Genomic DNA, 27,920 nt, shown 5'->3' on the forward strand with positions numbered 1-27,920 from the left:
AGATTGGGCAGTAGACCCATTAGGGCCTTCTTGCAGATTTATAGTGCAAAATGTATCTCAAAAGTGATCTAAGGGGATATGTCAATTAGGTCCAGTTGCAAGTAGTGGAAAATAAGTTTCTAAGGCGGCTTCTGTGTCTTCCACAAAGTACTCCTTCTTTCTTGGTTCATGAGGAACTGGGAGTAGGCTATATTTCAGATCTCATAGCCTTTCGCCCGCGTGCAATTTGGTTGAATACTTCGTCAAGGCCTGGCATTAAACTAAGCAAGGAGATTCTGCAAGATTGTTTGTCCCTCAACCACACACTTTACATTCTCCGGCTCAAGTATATCAGGGTCTTTCATAATGTAGGTAGAGGTGACCTATTTAGCTCACGGGATGGGATTTGTAAGACTGATTACATATGGGTTAAGGAACACTTTGTAGACAAAGGCTTATGGACAGAGAAGGGTCTGCACTAGCAAAGCCCTGTGACCGACGACATATTATGTTGAAAACAATGTCAACTATAGAGCCTTATCTTCTTTTTGTTAAGAGCAGGCATGATTGATTCCTGCTAACCAGGTTTCGATTGGCTGTATTGTCCTATTTACTAGCTCATCCACAGGGTAAGAATAGGGGGTATAAATTTACATCCTATGGCTGCGACAACAGGTCTCCTTAGGATACCCAGCATTTTACCATGTTCTGTAATTTTTATGCAATATCCTAGAAGGCTTATCTTGTCCGTATTTTGAAAAGGGCAAATTATTTTCAAGACTTATGTATTTAAAGATGCTTTTGGGGAATATTATGTTTTAGTATAATTAGTTTCTTGTGAAAATGAACTCTTTCAATGTGAATGCATAACAAAAACCAAGACAAAAACCATTTCAAAGATGTGCAGGCCCAGCAGAGTATGTAAAACCCATCACCTACTGCATCACCATACCGTGATCCAAATTAAATTCAGGCATCTGTGTGGTAGTTCTATCTTAACACCTTCTTTTATTGTACCTCTTCGCATCCAAAACCATTCTCTGAGTATGACATATGCACCCATGAACTCCTTCCTTGGTATTATTATCCTCTGTATATCGTATATCTTAACTTTCACAGTTGTTCCTATCCACATGGAGTGATCTACTATAAAAAGACACGGTATTACACATTCACAGCGTACTTTCAATAGTGGTGCATGGAAACTCCCCAAAAAAGGGGAGAACTGATTGTCACATCAGACTTAAAATTAATCTTCAAATCTTCTTTATTGGTGTTAGTAAAGGGTGTATCAATCTCACATATAGATTCAGTAACTGGAGAGGGGACACAAAAATTCACTTTTTAAGTCCAAATTATATGCACTCATTACACCTATTCCTATTGGACAAGTTACTTACCTTCGGTAACGCCTTATTTGGTAGAGACAATATCTATTTGCAGATTCTTTATCATAGAATTTCCCACAGGCTTCAGTCTGGATCACAAGATTTTCCTTGAGCAGTACCCCTGCATGCCGTTAGGTGGCGTCGATCACCTCCACATCCGTCGCCAGCATCGCCCCTGACATCTGCTCCAAATATGACATATTGGGTCCTATATAGGTGCCACCCCGCGCATTGATGTTGGTTTCTTTTTCCAGACTTTCCACTCCAGAAGAGCAGAGCCAGGAAGAACACTCACCACTTGGTGCCTCAAAACTAAGATCTTGAAAAGGGAGTCCCTGTCCTTAGAAATCAGTTCACATGGCGGGAGGATGGGTGGGTTGGTAAGGAATCTGCAACTAGATATTGTCTCTACCAGATAAGGCTTTACCAAAGCTAAGTAACTTGCCCATCTGATAGAGACATCTAATTGCAGATTCCTTACTTTAGAATACATACCCAAGCAATACCATCCCTGGAGGCAGTTCTGCTAACTAAGATCAAACTAGAAAGTCCTGCACAACCGAACAGGCAAAGTACCCATCTCTATTGACCTTACTGTCCAGGCAGTAGTGTTTGGTAAACATGTGCAGAGATGGTCACGCTGCCGCTAGACAGCTGTCAAGGACTGGAACTCCACGTGCTAATGCAGTGGTCGCAGCTATGGATCTGATGGAATGAGCATGCAATCCTTCAGGTGGTTGCTTCTTGGTCAGTGGGTAGCAGATTTTAATGCAGAGTACGACGCATCAAGAGATAGTCTGCTTCTGCACTGCCCAAACTTTCTTCGCACCCACATAACCAACAGAGAGTAATCATCCACCTGGAACTCTTTTGTATGATCAAGGTAGAACACCAGAGCCCTTTTTGGGTCCAGAAGGTAGAGTCTCTCCTCTTCTTTAGAAGGATATAGGGGAGCGAAAAAAGCAAGATGAAGGATTGGCCTACATGAAAGGTGTAACCACTTATGGTAAAAAGAAAGCCTGAGTGCAAAGCACCATTTTGTCAGGATAGATGGAAAGATAAGGTAGCTTAGATGACAATGCCTGCAGCTCACTCACCCTGCAGGCAGATGTAATTGCCACAAGGAAGGCCGTTTTCAAGGTGACAATCCTGAGAGGGCGGTTGAGGAGAGGCTCAAAAGGAGGAATGTCAGAACCAAATTCTAATCCCATTGGGGCATGAAGAAAGGGGATGAGGAAACATATAAATAAGACCTTCGAGGAACCTAGTAACAACAGGAGACTTAAGCAAACAAGGTTAATCAGGAAACCTAAAGAAAAGCAGAAAGAGCAGATAAATAACCTCTGAGAGTGACCATAGCAGAGCCCTGCTAGACCAGAGAAAGGATAAACAATGGGACTTCAGAAAAAGGGGCAGAAAGAGGATCAACAGATTTGTCTGTGCACCATGCCACAAATTTATTCCAACGACAGGCGTATACTGTTTTGGTAGAGAGATGCTTGGATACCAAGATTACATTAAAGACTTTGGGCAGAAGGTCAAGGTCAAGAAGGCGGAGATTGGACAGGTTTCGATGGAGAATCCTTCCCTGCTGTTGTGACAAAAGATCTCCTGAAGGGGCAGTCTGATGGGAGGATCAATGGCCATGATCAGTAGCTCGGGATATCAAATTCTCCTTGCCCAGTCCGGAGCTACAAGAATGACTTGGTCCCAGTCATTCTTGATGTTCTTGAGAACTCTGGGCAGAAGTGGTATGGACGGAAAGGCATACAGGAGGCCTGAGTTCATCTCAAGACTTAAAAATGTTGCAGAGCAATTGCTGCCTTGACAACTCCACTGCGCAATACCGCGGACGTCGCGCGTTCTCTGCAGAAGCCAACAGATCTAACCCAGGCTCTCCTCACTGCTGAAAGCGACCTTGGCCACCTCCGGAGGGAGACACCATTCATGATTGACTAAGCAATGACGGCTGAGTTAATCCGCACTGGCGTTCAGAGAGCCCACCAGATGTTGAACCACCAGAGAAATGCCCCGTTGCTCCAGCCACATCCAGAGGCATAGAGCCTCCTGACTAAGGGTCCATGAGCCCACCCTGTCCTGCTTGTTGCAGTACCACATGGAGGTGTTGTTGTCCGTGAACAGTTGCACTACCTTTCCCTTGAGAGAGGGAAGAAATCCTTTCAAAGTTAGCCTGATCACACGGAACTCCAAAATGTTGATGTGGAGTTTGAACTCCGCCGGAGACCAGATTCCTGTGATCTCCATCTCTCCCTGATGAGCACCCAAGTCCAGAAGTGACTGTCACTACTGTCAGATCTGGTTGGGGAACGGAGAGGGATCTGCCTCTGACCCATTCGCTGTTCATTAGCCACCACTGCAGATCATACGCAGTTCCTTCCGAGATCTGGGACATGTCGGGGACATTCCCCTGATGCTGCGCCCACTGGATCTTCAGGTCCCATTGCAGAGTCCGCTAATGCTGTCTGGCATGGGTCACTAGCAGGATGCCAGAGGCCATGGGGCCTAGCAGCCTCACCATTCTCCCTGAAATCCAGGATAGAGGCTGAAACATCAGTATCATAGCCTGAATATGCTGGATTCACCACTCAGGAGGATAAGCCTGGAACAGCACTGTGTCCAGAACAGCTCCAATGAAAGGGAACGTCTGAGAGGGAGTCAGATGTGAACGAGCACATTTATAGAGAACCCCAGTGAATGCAGGATGCTTGCCGTAGTCTGAAAGTGGGAGACAACAGCCTGTGGCAAGCCTGCCTTCAACAGCCATCCTTGGTGAACACTCGAGGGGTGCTGGTAAGACCAAAGGGGAGCATGGTGAACTGAAAGTGGTTGTGGCCTACCGTGAACCGCAAATAACATCTATGGGCAAGCAGGATGGGGATATGGAAATAAGTGTCCTGCAAGTTCAATGCTACCATCCAGTCTACTTGGTCAAGGACAGATAAAACGTGAGCCAGAGTCAGCATTTTGAACAAACTTCTCCTTCATGAGGAAGAGACTGAAGGTCTAGGATAGGGCAGAGGCCATTGTCGTTTTTGGTTACCAGAAAATTGCAGGAACAGAAACCACGACCTACCACTGGCATAGGAACCCTCTCTATAGCTCCTTTGGTAAAGAGAGCCATAATGTCTTCTCTGAGAAGTGCCAAGAGATCCTCCATCATGCGAATGTAGAATGGTGACATGGATGGAAGGACAGTCTCGAAGGGGAGGGAGTAGCCGCTTCGGACTATCTGCAAAACCCACCTGTCTGACATGATGGATTGTCTGCGGAGAAGCTGAAGGCGAATCCTGTCTCTGACTGGTCCCTGGTGGGGAAGAGTCAAACTAGGATGATTTGGAGGCAGCTGCAGGGGGGTGAGTGGGTGGGGATAATCCCACATCCCCTGCAAAGCAGAGGCTGGGCAGCATGCGTGGCACGGTGGCTGGACAGAAATGGATGTTGTTGGACCCCCCTTTCTGTAGCCACAAAAGGGGAGAAAACCAGACTGAGGGGGATGGGGTGGCCGTAGAGAGGCCCCAAGACCCAGCAATCGCACAAGAGTCCTTGAGGCACTTGAGCGCAGAGCCTGCTTTTTCTCTGAAGAGATGTGTGCCATCAAAGGGCATGTCAATATGGTTGGCTTGGACATCCCTTGAAAAGCCAGACATCCTCAACCAGGCATGGTGCCTATGGGCCACTGTTGCTGCAACCACTCTACCCACTGAGTCGGTCGTGTCCAGTCGACATTGGGTCGTGTAAAGCCTGGGCCTCCTCCGGGACCTGTGGCAGCACTTGCACAACCGTATCCCACAAAGTGTGGGAATAACGATCCATAAGGTATGCGGTGTTCACGGAACGCAATGCTAGGCTTCTTCCCAAGTGTATACAGCCTCTTGCATTCCCCATCTGGGATGCAGAGGGGTACATGGCATGGGAGGTGGAGACTTGGATAACCAAGCGCTCAGGGGTGGGATGCTGTGCGAGGATGCTTGGGTCACCCGGACCAGGACGATGGTGGCGGGAAGTTGTCCTATTCGTAGGAGCCCTTGTTCTGGGTTTGGACCAAGTACTCAGTAGGACATCTGTAAGAGCTCTACTGAGGGGGAACAAGGGTTAGGAGAGCAAAGATCCAGGTTGAAGCACCTCTGTCATGAGGTTAGTCCTGACTGCCACCAAAGGCAACTCAAGGTCCAGGACCTCAGCTGCTCTTTGCACCACCATAGAATAGGAAGCTCCCTCCTCCATAGCCACAGTAGGGGGAGAAAGCATGCCAGTATCTGGGGCGGTATCCAGTCCACTGACTTCACCCAAATCTGCATCCCAGTCCATAGGATCTTGGAGCTGGTATTTCAAAGGGTCCAGTGACCCCCTTTCCCATTCTCACCGTAACCTAGCCATAGGAAAAGGGCTCAGGATCCGACATACGAGGCACGGTTCCTGTCTGCACCAGAGTCAGCATCGTAAGACGCCCATGAGGATGGGGAGGGCACTGCCCAGGTGGCACTGGAAGCATCAGCACCAATATCGGAGAAGGTTGAGTTGGTATGACCGACACCATCCAGGATCCAACCATCTTTACATTGTCTTGAATAAACATCAGAAGGCTAAACAGTTTACCCACACACGGTCCTATAGTGCCTCTGTGATCATTTGCAACCCATTATAGTGAATCAGGAATTTAAACACCTTCTATCCTCACAATTCACAAATCCATAAAGCGGCAAATGATTAAGCGGGGATGCAAATGAGTGGGCATGCCAGCAAACACCAATATAGAATTCAACCAACATACAAAAATACAAAAGGTCTTTTGGTGTTTCTTTAAGATGTGTACATTAAATTTATATAATTTGTGATTCACACACTTCATGAAGCAACCCAATAAGAGCGGTACAACTTAACTACTGTTAAGTGATTTTTGAGCAGGAATACAATTGAACAGGCATATCAGCGACCACTGAAATCAAAATCAAAAATACAAAAAATCTCCTGGTGTTCCTTTTAGATGTCTGCACTAGATTAGTCACACATTTGCATAGAGCAGCCCATCGAGACCCGTACGACTCAACAAATGCTGTTAAGTATTTTTTACTTACTATTTGTACATAAGTACACTGGAAACAAAAGACTTCAAAACTACAAACTCTCCCATGGTAACCAAGCAAATCCCTGGATCATATGAGTGTGTGCTGAAAACCAGTGGACTCGCAGATAATGGCCATACAAATAGTGTGGAACACACTAAAATCACAGAGCTCATCTAATATATCCTGTGCTCTCCTTACCTGTATTTCTTATAAGTGTCTTTCTTTTTCAAATACCGGGAACTGGTGCTGTTCCCACTGAAGATGTAAAATGAGACTATTTTCTCTTTTTTCTTTGTTTAAGTACCAGAAGTGTCTACTTCACCAGGCCCCAAGGTTAGCGACATCTCTCAGGTCAAACCAACTAGGTGGCCATGTTGGAACGGAAATAACTGAGTGGAAGAAAGATGCTATTTGGGTTCAAGGTCCACAATTTTAGGATGACACTGATCCACTCAATCATATTCCATTGCATTTTCTCATAGGAGCCTGTTCTAAAACTCCAATTTATGGGATGTTGAAGATAAAAATCAGCATCTTTAAAAACAGATAAACATAGTGACCATATTGGAGCAGGACTTGCTGAATGTGGGGAAAATGCACATCTATAAAATATCGGTGAACTGATTAGCCATATTTAATAGCATTCTTCCATGGGACCTTGTTATTAATTGATATTAATTTTGGAATAATTCTGATATACATAATGAATTTGAAAAAGACGGAATAAAATGTATCAATAAAAATTGTGTTTTTCTGAGTTCAAATATCTTTTTACCTTTTTTGCATAAATAAAGTATTGGAAGACAGGTTCTTTTTGTTATCTAGCAGTCTCTTTTGACCCATTTATTATTTTAGACGTTTTGAAATGGCTAGCAGTTTCAACACTAAGAGGTCAATGGGAATGAATTTGAGTCTGGTAGAATCAAGAAAGTCATTGGCTAGTGATGGAAGTTTGGTGAGCCATCTTTGAAGGATTTTGAAATGAAGAGGCTAGTGGGTCCCCCACCTTTGCCAGCCAGTGATTTACCATTACTATTGAGGAGACTTTAACAAGCTCCTTTTGAGCCACTGAGGTCAGTTTCCTTGCTTTTACAAACCATTAAAGTTGCTTTACAGGTGGCCATCAATTCTGCCATCAATGCTTCTCTGAAATAGGTGCCTTTATTATTGATCATACTTATCTTTAAATCCTCCCAGACCAGGTGGTCCTTAGACCAGATCCAGGTTTTTACCCACTGAAACATTTCAGGTTTCATTGGAGCATGAAATTTTTATGCATGAGTTCAGTTTTGTAGATACCCTTTTTCTTCTTATGAAGAAGAGCTTCAAATCTTTGAATGAAAGAAGAGCCTTAAATGTCTATTTAGAAACCATGTCAGAATTTATTAATCAAATTTCTTTTTGGCTAGTTTTTGTTCTGGGAAAAGGGAAGTAAGCCCTCTACTGCTACAAATAGCAGATAGTTAGGGCTGCTATTTCTACTTCTTACACATCAGCAAATACAAAGGTTCCTCAGGGGATCTTGGGGAAATTAAACAAAGGGATGGCAACATCCTGGGCTGAGGTGAAAGGGTTTTAATTCATCCAAATTTGAGGACTACAACGTGTGTTCCCCCTCCCACACTGTTATTTATCATTATAGTTTAGATGCATGTTCCTACATTATTTTTAATACAGTATTGGCCTCTGTTGTATCTGATGTATGGGTACAGTTTATGCCTCATTAACTAATGCCTTCTTGAGCAATGTAGGTGCATGGGGTATTTACAAATACAAAGCAGGACTATCAGTGAATGCAAAGTTTAGGCGCTTTGCATCCTCAGACAATACGGAGTGGGATGAGGAAAGGAGGATGTTGATGTAATACTCCAATTAATTACTGCTAATCTTTATATCTCCTTCTCCCACGCTTATTACCCTTTAGACATTCCTTCTCTCTTATTCTTCTGCCAGTTAGGAGCTTTAAGTGCACTGATAGTCAGGTCATAATAGAGCAACTTATAAGTGAAGGAAATGTGAGGTATTAATTCGATCTGGGTTTATTACACTACTTGAAGCAATTCTGTCTCGCAAGTAGGGCTAGCTCAGTTAGTAAGGATTAAGATAATGAGGCACTGGATTCGAAAAAAGAAAATTACTAGTAGTTAATCAGAATCGGATCCTCCCAAAGCCAGTTCTTTATTTGAGCTCCTGACAGAGGGATCTCAAGGCACATGTGAGGTTTCACAGCTCTATTTATTGACAGAAAATTCAACAATCTGTGAAATTTGTCTCCCCTTCCTCAGCATTTTTTACGTACTTCAACTGAGTGAATGTTTTTCACCCGTAGATGGAAACATTTTCCAGTAAGAATGCCTTCTCTTTTTGAAAAGTGTCTTTAATGCAGTCCCAGACCCACACAAGGTCTGTGTGGTATGTCTCGCGGCTACTCACTCTGTGACGTAATATATGCCAGAAAGTGTTAAAGAGTACTTAAAAGGACCAAGAGGGCATAAGGCTCACAGGGATGCTTCAGGACATGAGAAAAGAGGACGAGAAGAAGCAAATAAAGAGGATGCATCCTTTTGAAGCAAGTTAGTCCCTGAAAAGGAATCCTCAAGAGGGAGATCTAATCATAAAAGACAAGCAGAAAAATACTGTTTATGTCATTACTTCCTATGACCTTCAAGATCGCTGTTGAGATTTTCAGGGTCAGCAGTTAAAGTTTCTGGACCTACTTACTTGCTGTCTAAAGTGGGTTCGACTCAATCTGCTCACCACTGCCATAAAGATCTAGAACATCAGTCCTCCAAAACTGTGACTACAGTGAGGTAGAAGCATCAAATGACATCAATAAAATAACTGTCACCTCTGACAACAACGAAGACTCAATGATCGCCATCAACAAAGCCATCATCACCATCAGCTTCTAAAGGGAAAAACTATATGCATTATGCCGTTGGGCAAGATCATCTTCTCTATCTATATCAAGAAGAACAAGAATGGTTATTTCACTGTCACTATCATTATCCATGATGTTATCTGGCTCTCTGCCTCCAAAAGACATCTTTATCCTTTTTCATGTCCACCATCGTATTTAAAGAGTACATTCCACACTACTGAACGATCTCAAAGGCACAAATCTTTGATGAGGTCTAGAACTCTGTATTCAAATACAAATGAATCTCATTCCTCCAATACTCTTACATCTCCAGCATCTTTGACTTTTTGTGCATCTTCTGTAGAACACATCACTAGATTTCATGAGGCTTTAGCCAGAAGACCTTCGAGGCTCAACATGCCTTCTCAAAACACTGCACCCAAGGGCTTTAAGAATCCTATTCATATTACAACCAAGAGTGGCTCCTAAGCCTCTCTTCCTGCTAATCCCTGGCCTCTGACACTGGAGAGGAAAAATTGCTCATGCCTGCTATAGTGAAAGCTATTACTTCACATCTCCTAAACAAATACGTCTCCACAACAGGATTCAAATACTCTGATCCCAAACCAGGCTCTGTTATTGTCACATCACCAATTGTCAGCACCAGAATACAGTAAGAAAAAGATGGGATGCAACAGAAAGTGTGTGGTACTGCTGAAACACATCTGAAGAACACCAGTGCCAGCCACTGCTCTTCTTGGTAGGTACCAGAGAATAATGGACAGCATGAGATCTTGGAAGATATGTCAAAACAGCAACATGACTTCCTTGTCTCCACAGCTGAATGGAGTTGGATCCTGGGAAATTACTATTACACATTTTTTCCATAAAACAAGAACTGGCTCTGCAGGGCAACTGACATAGTTAGGGCTCCCGGTTTTATGTATTTGTTTTTTTTAATTTTTTTTTAGAATAACTGGAGTTGTAAAATTGTAAATATCCACAATTATTTAACAGTAAACATGCACGCATACATAGATGCCTGTTGTGTTTTAGCATATTAACTGACAGGTAAACATTAGAATTATATACAAATAATTGCTAACATATACCTGTATTTAAGGGAATTGAATCCTGATTTTAATCCCCATGGATTCTATCTGCTTAGCAGTTGGTGTAGAATTTGTGTTGGACAACAAGGAGAGTAACTCTCAAGACACACAATTTTCAGTATTTTTTCACTTTTAAGAACAAATACAGACAGGAAATAGATAGTTTTCTCTCTGTATTTACCTGTAAAAATGGAAAATGGTAGTCTTAAATATAGTGCAGCATTTGTAGGAGAAGTTCCTGTAATCTCAAAAAGACAGGATCACTTTTCCTCTACTTTCAAAGTGGCCCATCAGGCAACATTTGTTCCTTCATTGTATTCACGTTCAACCTTTTTTGCAATAAAGCTGCTGCAGTGCAGATTTGAAATGGCGATTTCCACAATTCTGAAGGTACCAGGAAAAATGTCACTTGATAGACATTTAGAGACTGGCACGTTGTTTTCATACATGGGCAATGTGACGATATTAAGAAGGACTCCAGGGTCTATGCACACAGCATGGAATTATTCAAGCGTTTAGGACTTCAATGAAGATTTCTATAATGCAGAGCCAGGACTACAAATGAATAACCGCTTCTTTAAAATCTTCCTGAAGACAAGTAGTGGTGCACCCAACAGAGGCAGAAGGGTTCCAGAACACTAGGAGCTGCATGTAAAAATGCTTGATTAGCGGTCCAGGATTGTTTGACAGCAGAGATAACCAAACGGACAAGACTGTAGACACGCATTTATCAGAAGAAAACCACCTGTTAGGTGATCAGTGATTAAACAATGTAAGTATATGGTAAAATAATGTACATACAGCAATAGCAAGAGAAACAGCATCCAGCTCCACCTTCCCGAGATGACCGCAGAATATGGCACTCACAATGCTGATCATAAACACCATCAATTGGGACAGTATCTGGGATAAAAAGAGAAACATGTTTTTTAATGGACCAAAGCGCTCAATCAGCACAAGTTGGAGATCAGAATAAGTAAATCAGAAAATAAAATAATCAGTATGTTCAAACATAGTCATATTTCTCCTTTTGCATGGTCTGACCTTTTAGACAGCTTCAACTGGATCACCAGACTATTGTTTTATGTTAAATAATATTTATACATATATGTATTCACAAAAAAAGTCAAAGGTAACAGGGACATTTTAGTACCTACAAAGTGTGTCAGTCTTTTATTTCAGCCTATATATACATTGCTTCTCTACATGTTACCAATCAACAGCCAGGAATACTTGATTTCCAGCTACTGAATGTGTTGCATCTTTTTCCCAGTTCTGCAAAGCTATTCCTTTTTTGGGGTCGAACGCGCGCAAGGGCTCTGAACCATGTTGTAATCTCTCCGTTTAAAAAATCGATTGATTCCATTTGTGAAAGGCATGCATACATCATACCTTTTCTGGTGTTTAGCTCTCCTGGAGCGCACCAGTAAACTACTGAAAACATACGAGGTTCCGTGTTTTCAGCTGGTTTTGGATTACTTTATCTTTTCATTTCCTGCACAGCACGATCTCGCTGGGCAGAAGTAGAGTTCTTTGCATGACATCGACCCTGTTACATGGATAATTGCACTTTTGCTGGTTGATGGATAATTGCACTTTTGCTGATAAGTTTCACTGTGAGCGAGCTTCTGTTTCCTTTTCTGTGTCTCCTTCACACTCATGGCGACTGTCAGCTTGCATATGTGAGACTGTTATACTTTTTATTATTAGTTTATGTGGCAAGAAAAGTCGGGTTAGGAGTTTACAATGCTAGTAGCTCTAACGTGAGCAAACTTGAGACCCATTGCATTGCAAATGCTTGCCTATTTTGGCTTTCATTGCTCTCCTTCTCTCCTCTATTTTTCCAATGAATTCCTTTTCTACAGGACTAAGAATGCAACTTAAATTATTCTTGTGTGCATATACTGTTCCAAATGTCAATGTAGGTTCAAAGAAACCTCACACATAAACGTTAATCGCCTTTGAAATGCTACTTAAATGTTTCCAGATAAGGACTATTGAAAACACTAAGGGCCTAATTACAAGGCTGGCCTCGCAGAAATGGGGTCTTTGGTTGACAGTCAGGTTACCCCCTGTTCCAGCAAGGACCCTCACTCTAGTCAGGGTAAAAGAGAATCACCCTCAGCTAACCCCTGCTTGCCCCCTTGGTAGCTTGGCACGAGCAGTAGGCTCAACTTCAGAGTGCTATGTGTAAAGTATTTGTACCATCACACACAGTAACTTAATAAAAACACTAGAAAATGACACAACACAGGTTTAGAAAAATAGGAAATACTTATCTAAACAAAACAAGACCAAAGCAACAAAAATACACAATACAAAAGTCACGTTATCAATTAAAAAGCAAAAAGAGTCTTCATGTAGTTTTAAACACACACTAACACTGTTAGTGTGAAAATGTACCTTGGGTGCATCATAAATAACCCTGCACGGGCGAGTGTGCGTCAAAAGGGGCTTGCGATGCGCTGATTTCACTCACGAGCGAGACCTTGCATCGTTTCTCCTTTTGTCGGGTTGGGCCGCGTTGTTTCTTCTCTCTGCAGGAGGGTGTTGCGTCGATCCGGTCAGCACTTTTGGGTCTGTGCAGGCCTTGTGTTGTTTTTACACGCCCAGCAGTACTTGCGTCCGAAATCCAACCGCACGGTGATCCGAAAACCATGCAGCGCGGGTTGCGATCTCACCAGCCTCCATCAGCGATGCTGCACGTCGTTTCTCCAGCTCAGTGCGTTGATTCTTCGGTCGCGCTACAGGCGAGCGTCGATTTTCAGCCGCGAGGCCGGCGGCGCGTTGATTTCCTAGCCGTAGATCAGAGTTGCGTTGATCTTTTCCCCGCACGCAGTTCTGTGCGTGGATTTCTTCCTTCTAGGCTGCCAGCTTCTCCTTTCAGGGTCCCAGTAACTGGATGGGCACCACAGGGTAGAGTAGGAATCTCTCCAGAGACTCCAGGTGCTGGCAGAGAGAAGTCTTTGCTGTCCCTGAGACTTCAAACAGCAGGAAGCAAGCTCTAAATCAAGCCTTGGAGATCTTCACAAGATCGAAGGCACACAAAGTCCAGTTTTGCCCTCTTACTCTGGCAGAAGCAGCAACTGCAGGATAGCTCCACAAAGCACAGTCACAGGCAGGGTAGCTCTTCTTCCTCAGCTCTGCAGCTGTTCTCCAGGCAGAGGTTCCTCTTGGTTTCCAGAAGTGTTCTAAAGCCTGTGGTTTTGGGTGCCCTTCTTATACCCAATTTCTCCTTTGAAGTAGGCCTACTTCAAAGCAAAGTCTCTCTTGAATGTGAAATCCTGCCTTGCCCAGGCTAGGTCCCAGACACTCACCAGGGGGTTGGAGACAGCATTGTGTGAGGGCAGGCACAGTCTTCTCATGTGTAAGTGACCACTCTTCCCCTCCCTCCTAGCACAGATGGCTCATCAGGAAATGCAGGCTACACCCCAGCGCCCTTTGTGTCACTGTCTAGTTTGAGGTGCAACCATCCCAACTGTCAAACTGACCCAGACAGAGAATCTACAAACAGGCAGTCACAGAAATGGTATAAGCAAGAAAATGCTCAAAAGTGGCATTTTCAAACACACAATCTTAAAACCAACTTTACTAAAATATGTATTTTTAAATTATGAGCTCAGAGACCCCAAACTCCACATGTCCATCCGCTCCCAAAGGGAATCTACACTTTAATCAGATTTAAAGGTAGCCCCCATGTTAAACTATGAGACGGACAGGCCTTGCAACAGTGAAAAACGAATTTAGCACTATTTCACTGTTAGGACATATACAACACATTACTATATGTCCTACCTTAACCATACACTGCACCCTGCCCTGGAGGCTACCTAGGGCCTACTTTAGGGGTGTCTTACATGTAAGAAAAGGGAAGGTTTAGGCCTGGCAAGTGGGTACACTTGTCAAGTCGAATTTACATTTAAAACTGCACACACAGACTCTGCAGTGGCAGGTCTGAGACATGATTACAGAGCTACTTATTTGGGTGGCACAACCAGTGCTGCAGGCCCACTAGTAGCATTTGATTTACAGGCCCTGGCACCTATAGTGCACCTTACTAGGGACTTACTATTAAATCAAATATGCCAATCATGGATAAGCCAATTACATACAATTTACACAGAGAGCATATGCACTTTAGCACTGGTTAGCAGTGGTAAAGTACTCAGAGTTTAAAAGCCAACAGCAACAGGTCAGAAAAAATAGGAGGCAGGAGGCAAAAAGATTGGGGCTGACCCTGCATAAGCAAAAACAACTCCAAGAAACAGACTACATGAAATTCCATAGGTTAAGGGTAAACTGTGATATGTGATTCCTTCACTAACAGATAAAGGCAACTGTGTACACATATAACAGTTTCTAAATTCCATTGTCTCAACATACTCATACAACATCTTATAATAGACATTTGCTGATAAATCACCTTTAAAGCTATTAGTGTGTAAATACTTCTCATCTGTAGGAAATTAATTTTGATCTGCAAGAGGATTTACTAGTTCTGGGACAGGTGTGGGTGCAATCTGATCTGAATCCTTTGCTATGGGCAAACTCAAATCCTATCAATAATATAATCATGAGAACGGTCACTACTGCTAAACCTATACATGTGTATTTAAATTTACTACATCTACCGTGATTTGAGTTGATGTGTTCTCTAATACCAGGCCAAAAAAAGATTGAATTCAAAATCAAACAGTCAAAAATCAAAGCAGCTGTTGTTTATCACTGTCACTTCTCACTCCTTTTTATTTGTGAGCAAAGCACTTAAAAAACAGTCTTTCAAAAATGAAATTATTCAAAAAGTTTATTGATCTTGTAGAAAGTTCATCAAGTATTTCTCTACTTGCAAGTTTCAAAAGCTTCTATTAAAAGTTCAAATGTCTCTAATAAAGGCATAGTTTGCAATCCCTGATAATCACTTCCAAAATGTAATGCCTCTCTTCATCAACTGGCAACAATATTTAAAAGTTCAGTTTCAAAGCAATTTCAATCTCAAGAATATTGAACTGAATTAAAATCCAATGCATCTCCTAGCATGTCTTCCTTACATGCTTTTTAAGCATCACCCAATCTCCAGGACATAGGTCATGACACAGTTCCTGCTGCGGCTGTACAGTAGCCTCTCCAACTAGATGAGATAAAGACCACACCACATCAGCTAGACCTTTGCAATAATCCAGCACCAAGTCATCTGTAATGTTTACATGCACATTTGCAGCCATTGCTGGAAATCTCATAGAGCCCCATGATAATTTCATTAGGAGACAATCCTGTTTACCTGTCAGGTGTGCTGCTCATCAAAACACGAGGCAATGCACCTGGCCATTTCAGTATTGTAAGTGCACATACTTTCCAGTCTTGACTTCAGTGTTCTGTTTATCTGTTCTACCAGACCTGAAGCTTCTGGACGATAACTGCAGTGCAATCTTTGCTCAACTTGTAATGCCACACACAACATTTCAAGGACCTCTCTGTTGAAATGACTTTCTCGGTCTGATTCTAGAGAAGTTGGGAATCCCAACCTAGGTATTGTTGTTTGGCTATTTTAGTCAGGTTTTAGACACACTGTTGTAGCTAACTAGGCCTGCTGTTGCACACTTTCACCCTATTACATTTTATATGTCATTGATTTATTTTCCTAGCAATAGCTTAATTTGCGGTGCTGTTTTATTTTCTCTCTGTCTTATTGCCCTTTTGCCTAGGAAAGCATTGTGGTCTTAGAAGGACATGTAGTTAGCTTTGTGCTTTCTCCAAGGCTACTGTCAAATAGTGTTGCCAACAAACGTGGTATGCAATGTCTCCTGCAAAAGAAACACATACTCATACTTGGGGACCATTTCTTAGAATGTCATTTTATTATAAAAAACATTTTAGTCCCAGACACGTTAGAGGGAGATTCCAGACAGATGACCACGACTGTATGCTGATTGCAGCAATGTTCGCTACAACTACTTGCATAGACGGCTGAGCCCTGAACAGGATAGGGACGGTGCCTTTTTAGACCTCAGGCCTTTTCATCAGGTATTAGGGATGATTTCTCCCAGGGGGAAACCCGAAGGGCAGATTAGGCTTAGTATGCTGAGCTCATACTTAAGAGTATGTGAGGGACTACATCCACTCGCCTGTTTAGACATCATGGTAGGACTGTTCTTGTGTTTTACATTTTTAGTCTCATGCTTGCTCCTATTGTCTTTTATTATCCTCGTTATTGCTATGAACCTGCTTTTATCTAAGATGCAGGTATTTTAATAAATGATTATTAAAATATACTCTGCCTCTGTTGTCTTTGCCTGAGTGAGCTCTTGATATCTGATGTACCACGATTCCCTGGGGAGTCTATCTTACCATGAGCTCGGTTGCCACAATCATCTTGGTCAGGGATGGGGCGCTGCTAGTTAGCTGGAAACCCCAGATTAGGCTGACAGATGTCGCCACGTGTGGAACTGTACTCAGTACCCACTACCTAGGCGATCCTACTGCCCAAATCCAGTAGCCTCATTACCTTAAGGAGAACCTATGTGACATGGAGCCCAACGTTTGGTCAGGTATGAAAAATCAGATCCTCCTAAGTATCTCTATTTCACTGAAGGCTAAAGACACCTCAATACTATATGCAGAGACGACTGTTGTATTGAGAATTTCCTCCTCAGCTAGGTAGGTGGACCTATTCTGAGCTGCAGGTGTTCAAGCATGAACCATAAAAGGATTGATCCCTAGTTGGTATCCTTATCTTTAAATGCATAGATCAGTATTATGGAAAACCCTCAATGGGTAGCAATAGCAGTAAATATGAGAGGCCCTCTTACTGCACATTTATTGGCAAACAGCTAACGGCCCAGAGAGGTCCAGTTACATCTGTTGTTAAAGCTCACGCAGCCTATAGAACAGAAAAATGTCATTCTTGGGTCACCTTTCCAGCAGTTAATGGGAACAAAAATACATTTTATAATTATACACCAGCAAATCCTCCTGCACAATACAGAGCTTATGTATCCTTAGAGATACCTTTATCTTATCAAGACCATAACAATTGGCATGATGACGCCCTACTCCACACAAATGTACCTTTAGGTTAGGTCTGTTGAGTAATGCTGTCCCGACCTGGCCTTTAATGGCCACATATAAACCACATCCTGAAGCAGCAGCAATGGTGGTAGCTGAGGTCCTCCGCTTATATACAGAAGTGACGACATACAGATTGTTAGTACAATTTATTATGCAAATGTTAAACACAAACCCAGCACAAGCTGCTCCAGCGCAAGCACATGCAGCAGTGCCAGGTATAAATCCTGCAACTGTACATTCGATCATAGGTAAAGTACCTGCCAAACGGGAGGAAATTCTGTTTTGGTTAACTCAAAAAATAAAATCACTGGAAGCAGTCTTTCCCCATATGGAACCTCAGGAAAAAAAATAGCATTTTGACAATGTGCTTGCTTTTCGGCATGGCTTCCACAATTGAAAACTGCAATACATGGGGCATGGTATTTGCTGCGCTCTACACAACCGCACACGGTATACCAACGCTTGCCAATCTTCCAGAGGTGTTGAAACAAATTCAAGATGAATACGGGGCAGCCCCTGCCCTAAATTTGGGGATGCAATTAATAGGTAATTATGCCACTGTATCTTCAATCATATTAACTAACATTAAGGGGGAAGCAATTGCACTGACAGTGCGCATGCAGCTTTGTGAAGTTCTGGCACAGGATCAAGAACGTGAGCTGCCAAAAATTATCACTGAAACATCCCCCGTATAGGTTGAGATAGCTTGGGAGCCAGACCGACTAAGCCACAAGTACAAGGTAGATCCAATAAGGATGCTGCCAAACAAACACTTGAGAGTTCTAAAAAAAAATGCTGGGATAAAAAACAACAAACCTAGAAAAGAAAGGGGAGAATCTCCACATTCGGAGACCCCACAAAATAGATACAACCTTAGAAATAGGGATAATATAAAAACGCCTCACAGATATCAGTATACTAATACACACCAATCCCGTTCCTTTCAAGACTCACTGGAAAAACGCAGTGAGAGAGGTGGGCGGTCAGATCAGCGGACCGAGTATGTGAAACCGAGAAAGGACCCACAATGCTAGTTGGAAGTTTCTATTAAAAAAGAAGATACACTTCCACAACAGAAACCACAGTTTAAAAAGCAAAAAGTGGCAGCAGTTCCAATACGACATGCCACTCAAGAAAAGGGCTTTACTAAAGAACAAGAAGTGGGCGCTAGCACTGCTAGACAGTGCAGCAGAAGTCACAATAGTTTGCCAGGATCTTCTAGAGCATCTGGAGGTGAAAGCAACTGATGACTATCTACAAGTAGAGACTGCAGGCATGAGTGTCGCCACACCTGTTAGAGTGTATAAGGTAACTATTCAGTTAGAAGGGGTCATCGTACACATAATAGACGCCATCTTTTGGGATTGTGTCATCTCTATTTATGATATTCTGGTGGCCGAAAAAGACTGGCCACCGTTATTTGTCCTAGATCTCCCATATGGAGAGGACATCATTGAAAAATCCTTCCCACACCTTGTTCCGCAAGAGCTTGTTGAAAAATATGCCATTGATTGGGCACCTGCACTATATCGCGATCTTGTAGGCTGGGACAAAGATTCTCCCTACCACATAATACCGATAAAATCAACACCTCAGCCCCAACCTCAATATCCAATAAAATACGAGGCAAAAGCCCCAGTGAGGGAAATCCTCACACAACTAGAGTACCAGGGTGTCATTGAGCCCTTAGACCAGAGGTCTTCAAACTGGGGGGTGGGCCCCCCTAGGGGGGCCTCAAGTGATCCCAGGGGGGGCGCCAAATGCTGGCCAAAAGAAATATTATACAGATAACATGCCTTTGTTTTAAGCAAAAGCATGTTATTGCAGGTTTAAAAAGGTAACAGTACTTCACTGCAATGTTTAAATAGGTTTAGACATATTTAAACATTGCCATCTTTCTAAAATAATTATGAAAAATTCTGAGGGGGGCCCCAAAGATTTTTTTTTTCAACTGGGGGGGCGCGGCATTAAAAAGTTTGAAGACCACTGCCTTAGACTCATCAATGAACAATCCATTATTTCCAGTCACTAAACCAGAAAACTCATATAGAATAGTCTTAGACTATACAGGGAGTGCAGAATTATTAGGCAAATGAGTATTTTGACCACATCATCCTCTTTATGCATGTTGTCTTACTCCAAGCTGTATAGGCTCGAAAGCCTACTACCAATTAAGCATATTAGGTGATGTGCATCTCTGTAATGAGAAGGGGTGTGGTCTAATGACATCAACACCCTATATCAGGTGTGCATAATTATTAGGCAACTTCCTTTCCTTTGGCAAAATGGGTCAAAAGAAGGACTTGACAGGCTCCGAAAAGTCAAAAATAGTGAGATATCTTGCAGAGGGATGCAGCACTCTTAAAATTGCAAAGCTTCTGAAGCGTGATCATCGAACAATCAAGCATTTCATTCAAAATAGTCAACAGGGTCGCAAGAAGCGTGTGGAAAAACCAAGGCGCAAAATAACTGCCCATGAACTGAGAAAAGTCAAGCGTGCAGCTGCCACGATGCCACTTGCCACCAGTTTGGCCATATTTCAGAGCTGCAACATCACTGGATTGACATAAGGTAGTTGAATATTACTTTACGTTAAAAAAACCTAGAAATTCACTGGAAAAAACAAAGTTTACAGGGACGTCAGTTAGGAAATAGAATGTTTAAAAACCTTAGAAATCCACAAAAAAAAAAATCAAAGGTTACAGGGATTTTATAGTTCGGCTCACATTCTACACAGACAAAACCATAGAAATTCAGCAGCTATAGTTTTCTTGAGATAAGCATAACTATCACTCCTGTCTTAACGTAACTTTAAGGCACAAGTTATAGTTTCTTGACATAAGTATAACTATAACTGCTGGATTTCACAAACTTTTTGTGTATGTAAAATATGAAACTACCTATAACATCCCCGTAACTTTTTAGTGAATATATCTATCTATGTATACATTTATTTATTTATTTATTTTATATCCTACCTTCTGCTGGTCGCCAGTAGGTAGTTATAGTTAGGACGTAGTTTCCATAGGAAGAGCGTTTTTTGTTTTGTCAATAAGTTTGACATCGATTGACAGATCTTCACAAACTTTTCAAAACTAATACAACATTTGGTTCACCTGCTGTCTTGAATGTTTCGGGGTGATCTGTCACACGGAGGCCAAGAAAAAGGCCTCAGTTTCCTATATGGGCTTTAGCAGGAAGCTAAATAAATCTGTTCCGTAGTTTTGGAGTTACTAAAGGAAAAAGATTTCTGTATCTAGAGACGCAGAGGGTCCACCGATCTGACAGATCTCAAAATGAGGTTCGCTTGGCTGCCGCCACTTCAAATAGGAAGTCGTGGCTGCCATCTTGGGACTCAGAATCGCCCCCCCCCCCTGCATTTTGTGCCACCACCACCTTCCCAGGGCACTGGTAATTAATTATGTGGGGGGTGCTAAGACGGCAGCCCCGCACCCAGGGACTGCCACCTCCTCGGGGCAAATCACAGTAAAATAATGCAGGGGCAACATGGCCCCTCCACAGTCCCGAGGACTGCCATCTTCCCGGGCCAAAACAGTAATTACTAATGGGTGGGGCCCGTATGTCCTCCCCCATAGCCCAGGGGCTGCTACCTCCCCGGGGCTAAATTATGGACTCAACATCATCTCCTATGTCGACGACACCCAGCTGATCCTCTCCCTCTTCAGAAGCCTACGACCACAAAAAACAGGCAGTCGCCCCTTGGATGAAGGACAGCTGTCTGAAACTCAACTCCGACAATACCGAGATCCTCATCCTGGGTTCCATCCCCTCCACCTGTGATGACTCCTACTTCCTCTCAGAACCCCTCCACACCCACTAACCAAGCACACAACCTCTGCAACATCCTCAAATCCTCAATCTCAATGATCCCGGTCCAAGCCAGGAGAACAGTCACCCAGAAGCTCGTCAGCATCAACTTAGACTACAGCAACACACATTATGCCGGCACCACTCTAAAAGAAACTACAGAGAATCCAGAACGCCTCGGCCAGACTGATCCTGGACTTCCCCTGCCGCAGTCACATCTCCGGTCACTTGAGAGACCTTCACTGGTTCCCAATCAACAAAAGAATCATCTTTAAGCTCCTCATGCCTGCCTACAAGGCCTTCCATAACATCGGACCCGCATACCTCAACAACTGCCTGACCTTCCACATACCCACCAGACATCTCTGCTCTGTCCAACTGGCTCTTGCCACAACCCTAAGGATACACAAGAATTCAGCTGGAGGAAGATCCTTCTCTTACCTCACTACAAAGGCCTGGAACTCTCTGCCACTACACCTCAGGCAATCACACTTACTACCCCATTTCAGGAAGGATCTCAAGACCTGGCTCTTCGACTGAACTCCTACTCCCCCACCCACCAGCGCCTTGAGGCCCTTATGGGTGATTAGTCGTGCTCTAAAAGAACCTGATTGATTGATTGATTGATTGAATGAAACATGAAATTAATGGGAGCGGCCCACATGGCCACCGCACAATCCTGGGGACAGCCACCTATGAAAAATGGTTTCTTTTGTCAGGGTTAGCCCAAAGTTTTTGAATGGTATTTGATGTGGCCTCAAAGTTGTTGGTGCCCAGGGTCCCTGCTAACCAGGTTCCTTGGGCCAGATCACTTTCCCAAAACTGTTGTGATGCATTGGCACAATTGGCAACACCTTTAGCTGCCACTATTAGTCCGTAGTAAATGGTACTTAGGTACCCAGGGCATGGGGTACTAAGGATAGGCCCCTGAGGGCAGCAGCACAGATTGTTCAACCCTCTAGGGCCATGTATCCAGATGCACCAACAGTGTCATTGCAGGCTGAGTGTCCTGGTGCAATCCTAAAATGCAAACTCAACATGGCATACAGCCTGTGTGCCCTGTCCACTATACACTTCATGCAATATAGGTAAGTCACCCCTCTGACAAGCCTTCCGATCCTAAGGCAGGGTGCACTATACTGAATGTGTGAGCACAGATGCATGAGCAATATGCCCCTACTGTGTCCTTGCCAAACCTGGGACATAATAAGTGAACAGTGCAGTCATTTCATATGCATCTGCTGGACACTGGTCAGTATGGGTTTCACAGCTACAGGATGGCTATTCTGAACCCTGGGTTGTTTGGTATCAAACAACTCAGAATCATAAATACAAACTGGTATCGGTATTGGATTTAGTGCAAAATGTACCCCTGGGCCACCTTAGAGGTGACCCCTGCAAAGCTAACTAACACTGGCATGCTTGCTGGCAGGTCACAACCAGCCTACGATCACTAGACAAGATTCTGAAACCCAGGGGTGAGAGATCCTGCTCTCTGGGTCCCAGAACAATGTCCCTCCTGTCACACCTCCCTCCTCAGGAACGTGCACTGCCCTGCTAGCGAGCTCCAAAGGGTTTACCTTCTTTGAAACTCGACCCCCAAGACTGCAACTATCAGCCTCCAGTGCAAACCCCCACTTTTGATGGGAGCAAAAATGGGAAAACACACAAAGGACAAGAGGGATGGTCAGCCCCAGCTTGCACCATCTTCTAAGGTGTTGCATGCAATGTGACCCCTCCATTTAATTTTCCTTTGTCTAGCATGGAGGGAAAATAGCCAATCAGGTGTAGGGAAGTGACCTCTCCCCACAGGAAGTGGTTACTTAGTGGGTGTAGCCACCCTAAGGTAAATGACCCATTGGTCACTACTAAGTACTCCCCTCAACGCCCAGTAAATACAGTATTTAGTGGGCACCCCCTAGAGTCAGATTCCAAGGACACAAGAAGACCAGCAACAAAGATGGCCCAAGGCTCGAGAACTGAAGTCCTGCTACACCAAGAAAAAGGCACTAAACTCTGGCTGCTGCACCCTGGACTTGTTAATCACCACTGAGGGGTTGCCGGACAACGGACAGACTCTACAAACCCCAGGACAACCTCCACACGTTTAGAAATCACAGAAGATCTCCCTCCTGAGTGAATGCCTGACTCTCCTGCAACCAAGACCAAAAGACCAGTGAAATCCACTGACCGGCTGCTGACCAAGAAACGGACGCCCCAGCAGGACCAAATTTCACCAGATGGACCATGAGGACCTACAAGTGTGCCAGGTTCCGTGGTACTGCGACCTACCGTGGCCAAACCGTGCAATAGCTCCAGGTACTGGTCACTTCACACTGGACATGCAGAAAGACAGTCCACTCTTGACTGAAAAAGGACCAGAAGGAAGCCTTAGTTGAGGGACTTCAAAAAGCACCAGGACCTCACACCAGAATGCCCCTGTTGCCCTTAAAGCGACTCTCAAAGCGACCTACCTTCTGCTTCCAAGGGCACCTTTGCACACAGCTCCTGGCTCACTGATTCAAGCTGCACCAGGACACCCTGTGCCCTGCACTAAAGATCCAGCTTTGTTCTAAGGGTCCCACACCCCTTATGACCTTCACACTCCAAAGGGATCCATCAGACTCACCTTGAAGGCCACCTATGCAGTGCTTTTCCAAGTGGTCCCCCGCAGTGGTCTTGCACCAGCTTCAATGACTTTCTGCAGCTGCTCCCTCTGAATCTGGGAGACGCCAGAACTTCTCCAGCTGGTCCACAGGGCCCATCGACGACCTCGACATCAAGAGACATTGGTAAATGCATTGCCGAACTTTATATGTATTGTTAAAGTATTTCTCCATTGATTCCCATGGTGCGTACTTATGCACAGAACTGAGACATTTCCTAAACGTTGAAAGTTCATATTTAGGAAGTACTTACCCGATTTTAATTATCTTGGTCTTAAACATTTAAAAAAAATCTTAAGTATTTTTTTAAATTGGTCTCAAATTATTCTTTTGAGTGTGTAGTCTCATTTTTTTATACTGTGGTTACAATAAATGCTTTACACTTCATCAATATTAGCCCAACTGCTCGACCAAGCTACCATAAAAAGTAGAGCAGTATTTACCTTTGTAAATCAATGTGTGGTTGCCCCCACTCTCTGCAAAGTGTGCCTAGCTTTGCACACTACATAGAGAGCCAGCCTCCTACACCACCTGCTGGGGGTAATTCATTCAAACTAGGAGGGGGGCACGCAGTACCCCCACAACCCTGGGGCCGCCAGCTCCACAGGGCTGAAATAAATAATGAAGGAAGTCCATTGTGGACCCCTGACCCCGGTGACTACCACCTCCCTGGGGCTAAGTGCTACAATAGCAGAGGGAAGGGGGCCAGGGCCGGCTCCTGCTACGTCTTGTGGTGCCCGGACTCTGGAGGTAGCGGTTTACTTTGACTTGGTGGGAACTCACAGCTCCCACTAAGCAAAAGCAAACATAATTCTGCAAGCAGGAGCTGTCAAATATATATATATATATATATAAATATATATATATATATATATCAACATACAAATAGAGAGCAAGAGAAATACATAGTATGTGTGTTTGGTTAGCAACCTTCATCCACTGACCACCACAATGGTAGCAGTGAAAAGAAGTACCTGCAAATTCATAATTAAAAGTGGTCACTGTAATATAGAAGCAAATTTGAACTGGTGATACAATCGACAACACCCCTGATACCACGAAGTGTACCCAACGTGATTACTAAAACTAAACTCAGACAGATAAAACCTAAATTGTCCATAGCACACAACCATATCAAAGTATTATACATGTAATTTATAAAACTAGAAGAGGTTTTCATTTTAATACAAATTAAAATTCACTTTACCACAACAAATTGATGTCCACACGTTCAGTGTACATACAATAAACTGAAATGCAAAGTACATTAACCACCACAATAACCTCAGACAGCAATGTTCTTCTCAGAAAGCACAATAAAAAAAGTTGAATGTCAATAAGAACAGAAGCTTCTGCCTTTTCTCCCTGAGGCAGATTGAGGGATTTTACGCCAAATCAGCTGAGGGGGGAGGGTAGCAGACAGAGGGCAGGGGATGGAGGAGGAATGCCAGAAGGTTCACTAAACACCAGAGAAAAATTTGCATTAAAAAAACAGAAGGGGTGGGAATACCGTCTTTGTGTCCCACTGGGTGCATTTAGGGGGTGTTGCTCCTTTGAGGGAGAAAATCCTCACAAGACTCCAGACAATGAATGGCCTGAAAAAAGGGGAGTGGAGGCCCATCATAGCATCAGGTTATGTCCCTACCCAAAAAGGGGCAATACAGTCACTCACCTCCCTGTAGGGCAGGTTGGGTTTTTTAGGGGGAAGAAAGCACTGTAAAAACTAACACAAAAATAAAAAATAGTTTTGGTTGACTCACCCACATAACAGGCCTACTGGGTTATCCCAATCTGCCCAGGAGGGTCCATACAGGCCCTTTTGACTGGACATCATTGGTGTAGTATTCCCCCAAACGTTTTGCCTATCCTCCTGTTGTGCTGCATTTGTTTTTCTTGGCATTGGCTTACACATAATTGGCACATTTTATTTACTTGTAAGTTCAGAGTAAATGATACTACATGTACCCAGGTCCTGTAATATAAATGCTATTAGTGGGCCTGCAGCACTAGTACAACCAACTAAAGTAGCCTTTAAAAAATGTCTCAGGCCTTTCGCCAGTCTTAAACCCTCCTTTTTAACATATATTTATAAAAAGGACAGTTCGGAGCCTTGACTGGGGAAGAACTTTCCAGAACCAAATGTGGGTGTAGGAAAAGAAGCCCCCCACTCACAGAGGCTGCCATCAGGTATAAATACTGGACCTACAGAGCCATTCCGAACACTCCTGGGCCAGAGGAAATTATGGTTAAGGTGAGTGACTCCCTGGGTCAGTGGGCTGACCCTCTGTGTGAGCTAAAGGGACAAAAGACTCTTCAGAGGCCTCCCAGCAACGGCCCAGTGGACCTGCTGCACTTGACCTGCCTGAGCCTTGCTGCTGGCCTCTGCCTTCAGTAAGTCCTGATCCCTAACAGATGCCCTGCTGGTCCTGGACCCTTGACCGGCATCAACTGTACTCCTCTCTGCCTAACTGTGGATGCGATCAAATCCAACACAGTGTGATGCAGAATCTCACCAAGCAGCCCCCTGCAGCTCCAGATCAGTGGCCTCATTGGAACCAATACATTGCGATGCAACTCGACACAGGAACTCACATCACAGCCCTAAAAGCTCCTCACTGGAACCCACAAAGCGCAACAACATGATGCAGGACCTCGGATCGCAGCCCTCGTAGCTCCTAATTGGAACCGATGCAGTACGACACATCTCACATAACTTTATAACGCAGCACCACGTAACTCCTGACTGGAAGCAACACCAAGTGACATGAAGTCTTGCATTAAATATATAGGGTAAAACTCTCACTGGGACTAACCCAGTCACTGAATCCAGCCTCCGGTCCATCGCTGTTGGCCTGTACCTGTGACTTTGTAACTTTTGGCACTTTCTGCTTTTGGCACTAGTTTCAGAGTGTTAAGCACAGGTTAGTTTAGTGACTTTTGTGGTTCTCCCTGACAAGGATTGTGGTTGTTCCATTAGTGGGGCTTCCAAACCTCTCAACTAGTAACGCAATTTCTTACTTTGGTGTTCAGTGGTGGAATCTAATACCTGTGTTTGTGGAGTGCCACTTAGTCATGTTGTGTAAAACTAAAAATCCCATTTAAATAACCCAACATCAAATTCACCTCCTTTTTAAATTCTCCTCAGTTTGTGATTTGGCCATTTTTAGCTGAAGCATGCAAGTGCTTAGACGTCTTGTAAGTATTGTGGGCTTTTAACCATGCCCACCGCTCACCCATTACTTTCACTTGTTCGTGGGCTTGCCTTTCAAAAATCCTTTGTTATCATTGGAAAATGCTTCAGGTTTGTCCCTCCTTGGGGTGGTTTTCTTACCGCCTTGCAGACTGCCCCTGTTACATGGATAATTGCAACATTACCGATACGTTTGACTGCCAGCGAACGTCTTTTTCTTTTTGTTTCTCTCCTTCACGCACATGGCAGCCATGGCGCTTTGAATCGGCTCACTTATGTCAACTATCTTACTATTCATTTTCAATTTAAGTGGCAAGAAAAGTCCAATTAGGAATTCACAACGCTAATAGCTCTAACTAGAGCAAATATGAGACCCACTGAATTCCACATGCTTGTTTCTTTTTGTTTTCAAATTTAAGTCTTGACTTACACCTTTCTTGCCAAAATGAAGTTAGAGCTGAAGAACAGTGCCAACCTAAAGAAGGCAGAGCTGCAAAGGCTCTGCAAGGAGAGGGCTGAATGTGGGAAAAGGGGCACCAATGTGGACTTCCAATTAGCCTTCAGAGGCTTTGAGGAGAAGCAGGAGGAGGATGCCACTGAGGATAATGAAGTGAACTTGGAGGATAATGATGAACAGGAAAATGGCCTGGCCACAGGCCCGAAGCCACAGCACCTTGAAGAGGAGGAGGAAGAGGACAACCTTTCCACAGGAGTAAGGTCCCCTACCAGGGAAGGGAGCAGTGTG

General features: G+C 43.7%; 1 protein-coding gene across 1 annotated transcript in view; it reads right to left on the reverse strand.

The window, feature by feature from the left end:
- LOC138285878 (multidrug and toxin extrusion protein 1-like) overlaps positions 1–27,920 on the reverse strand; it is a 679,999-nt gene that overhangs the window by 426,156 nt on the left and 225,923 nt on the right. Inside the window, exon 2 of the mRNA XM_069226370.1 lies at positions 11,228–11,329. Coding sequence (XP_069082471.1) covers positions 11,228–11,329 — 102 coding nt within the window. The remainder of the gene's footprint in view (positions 1–11,227; positions 11,330–27,920) is intronic.

The sequence above is a fragment of the Pleurodeles waltl genome, chromosome 3_1 (genome assembly GCF_031143425.1).
Source record: "Pleurodeles waltl isolate 20211129_DDA chromosome 3_1, aPleWal1.hap1.20221129, whole genome shotgun sequence".
Taxonomy (NCBI): Eukaryota; Metazoa; Chordata; class Amphibia; order Caudata; family Salamandridae; genus Pleurodeles; species Pleurodeles waltl.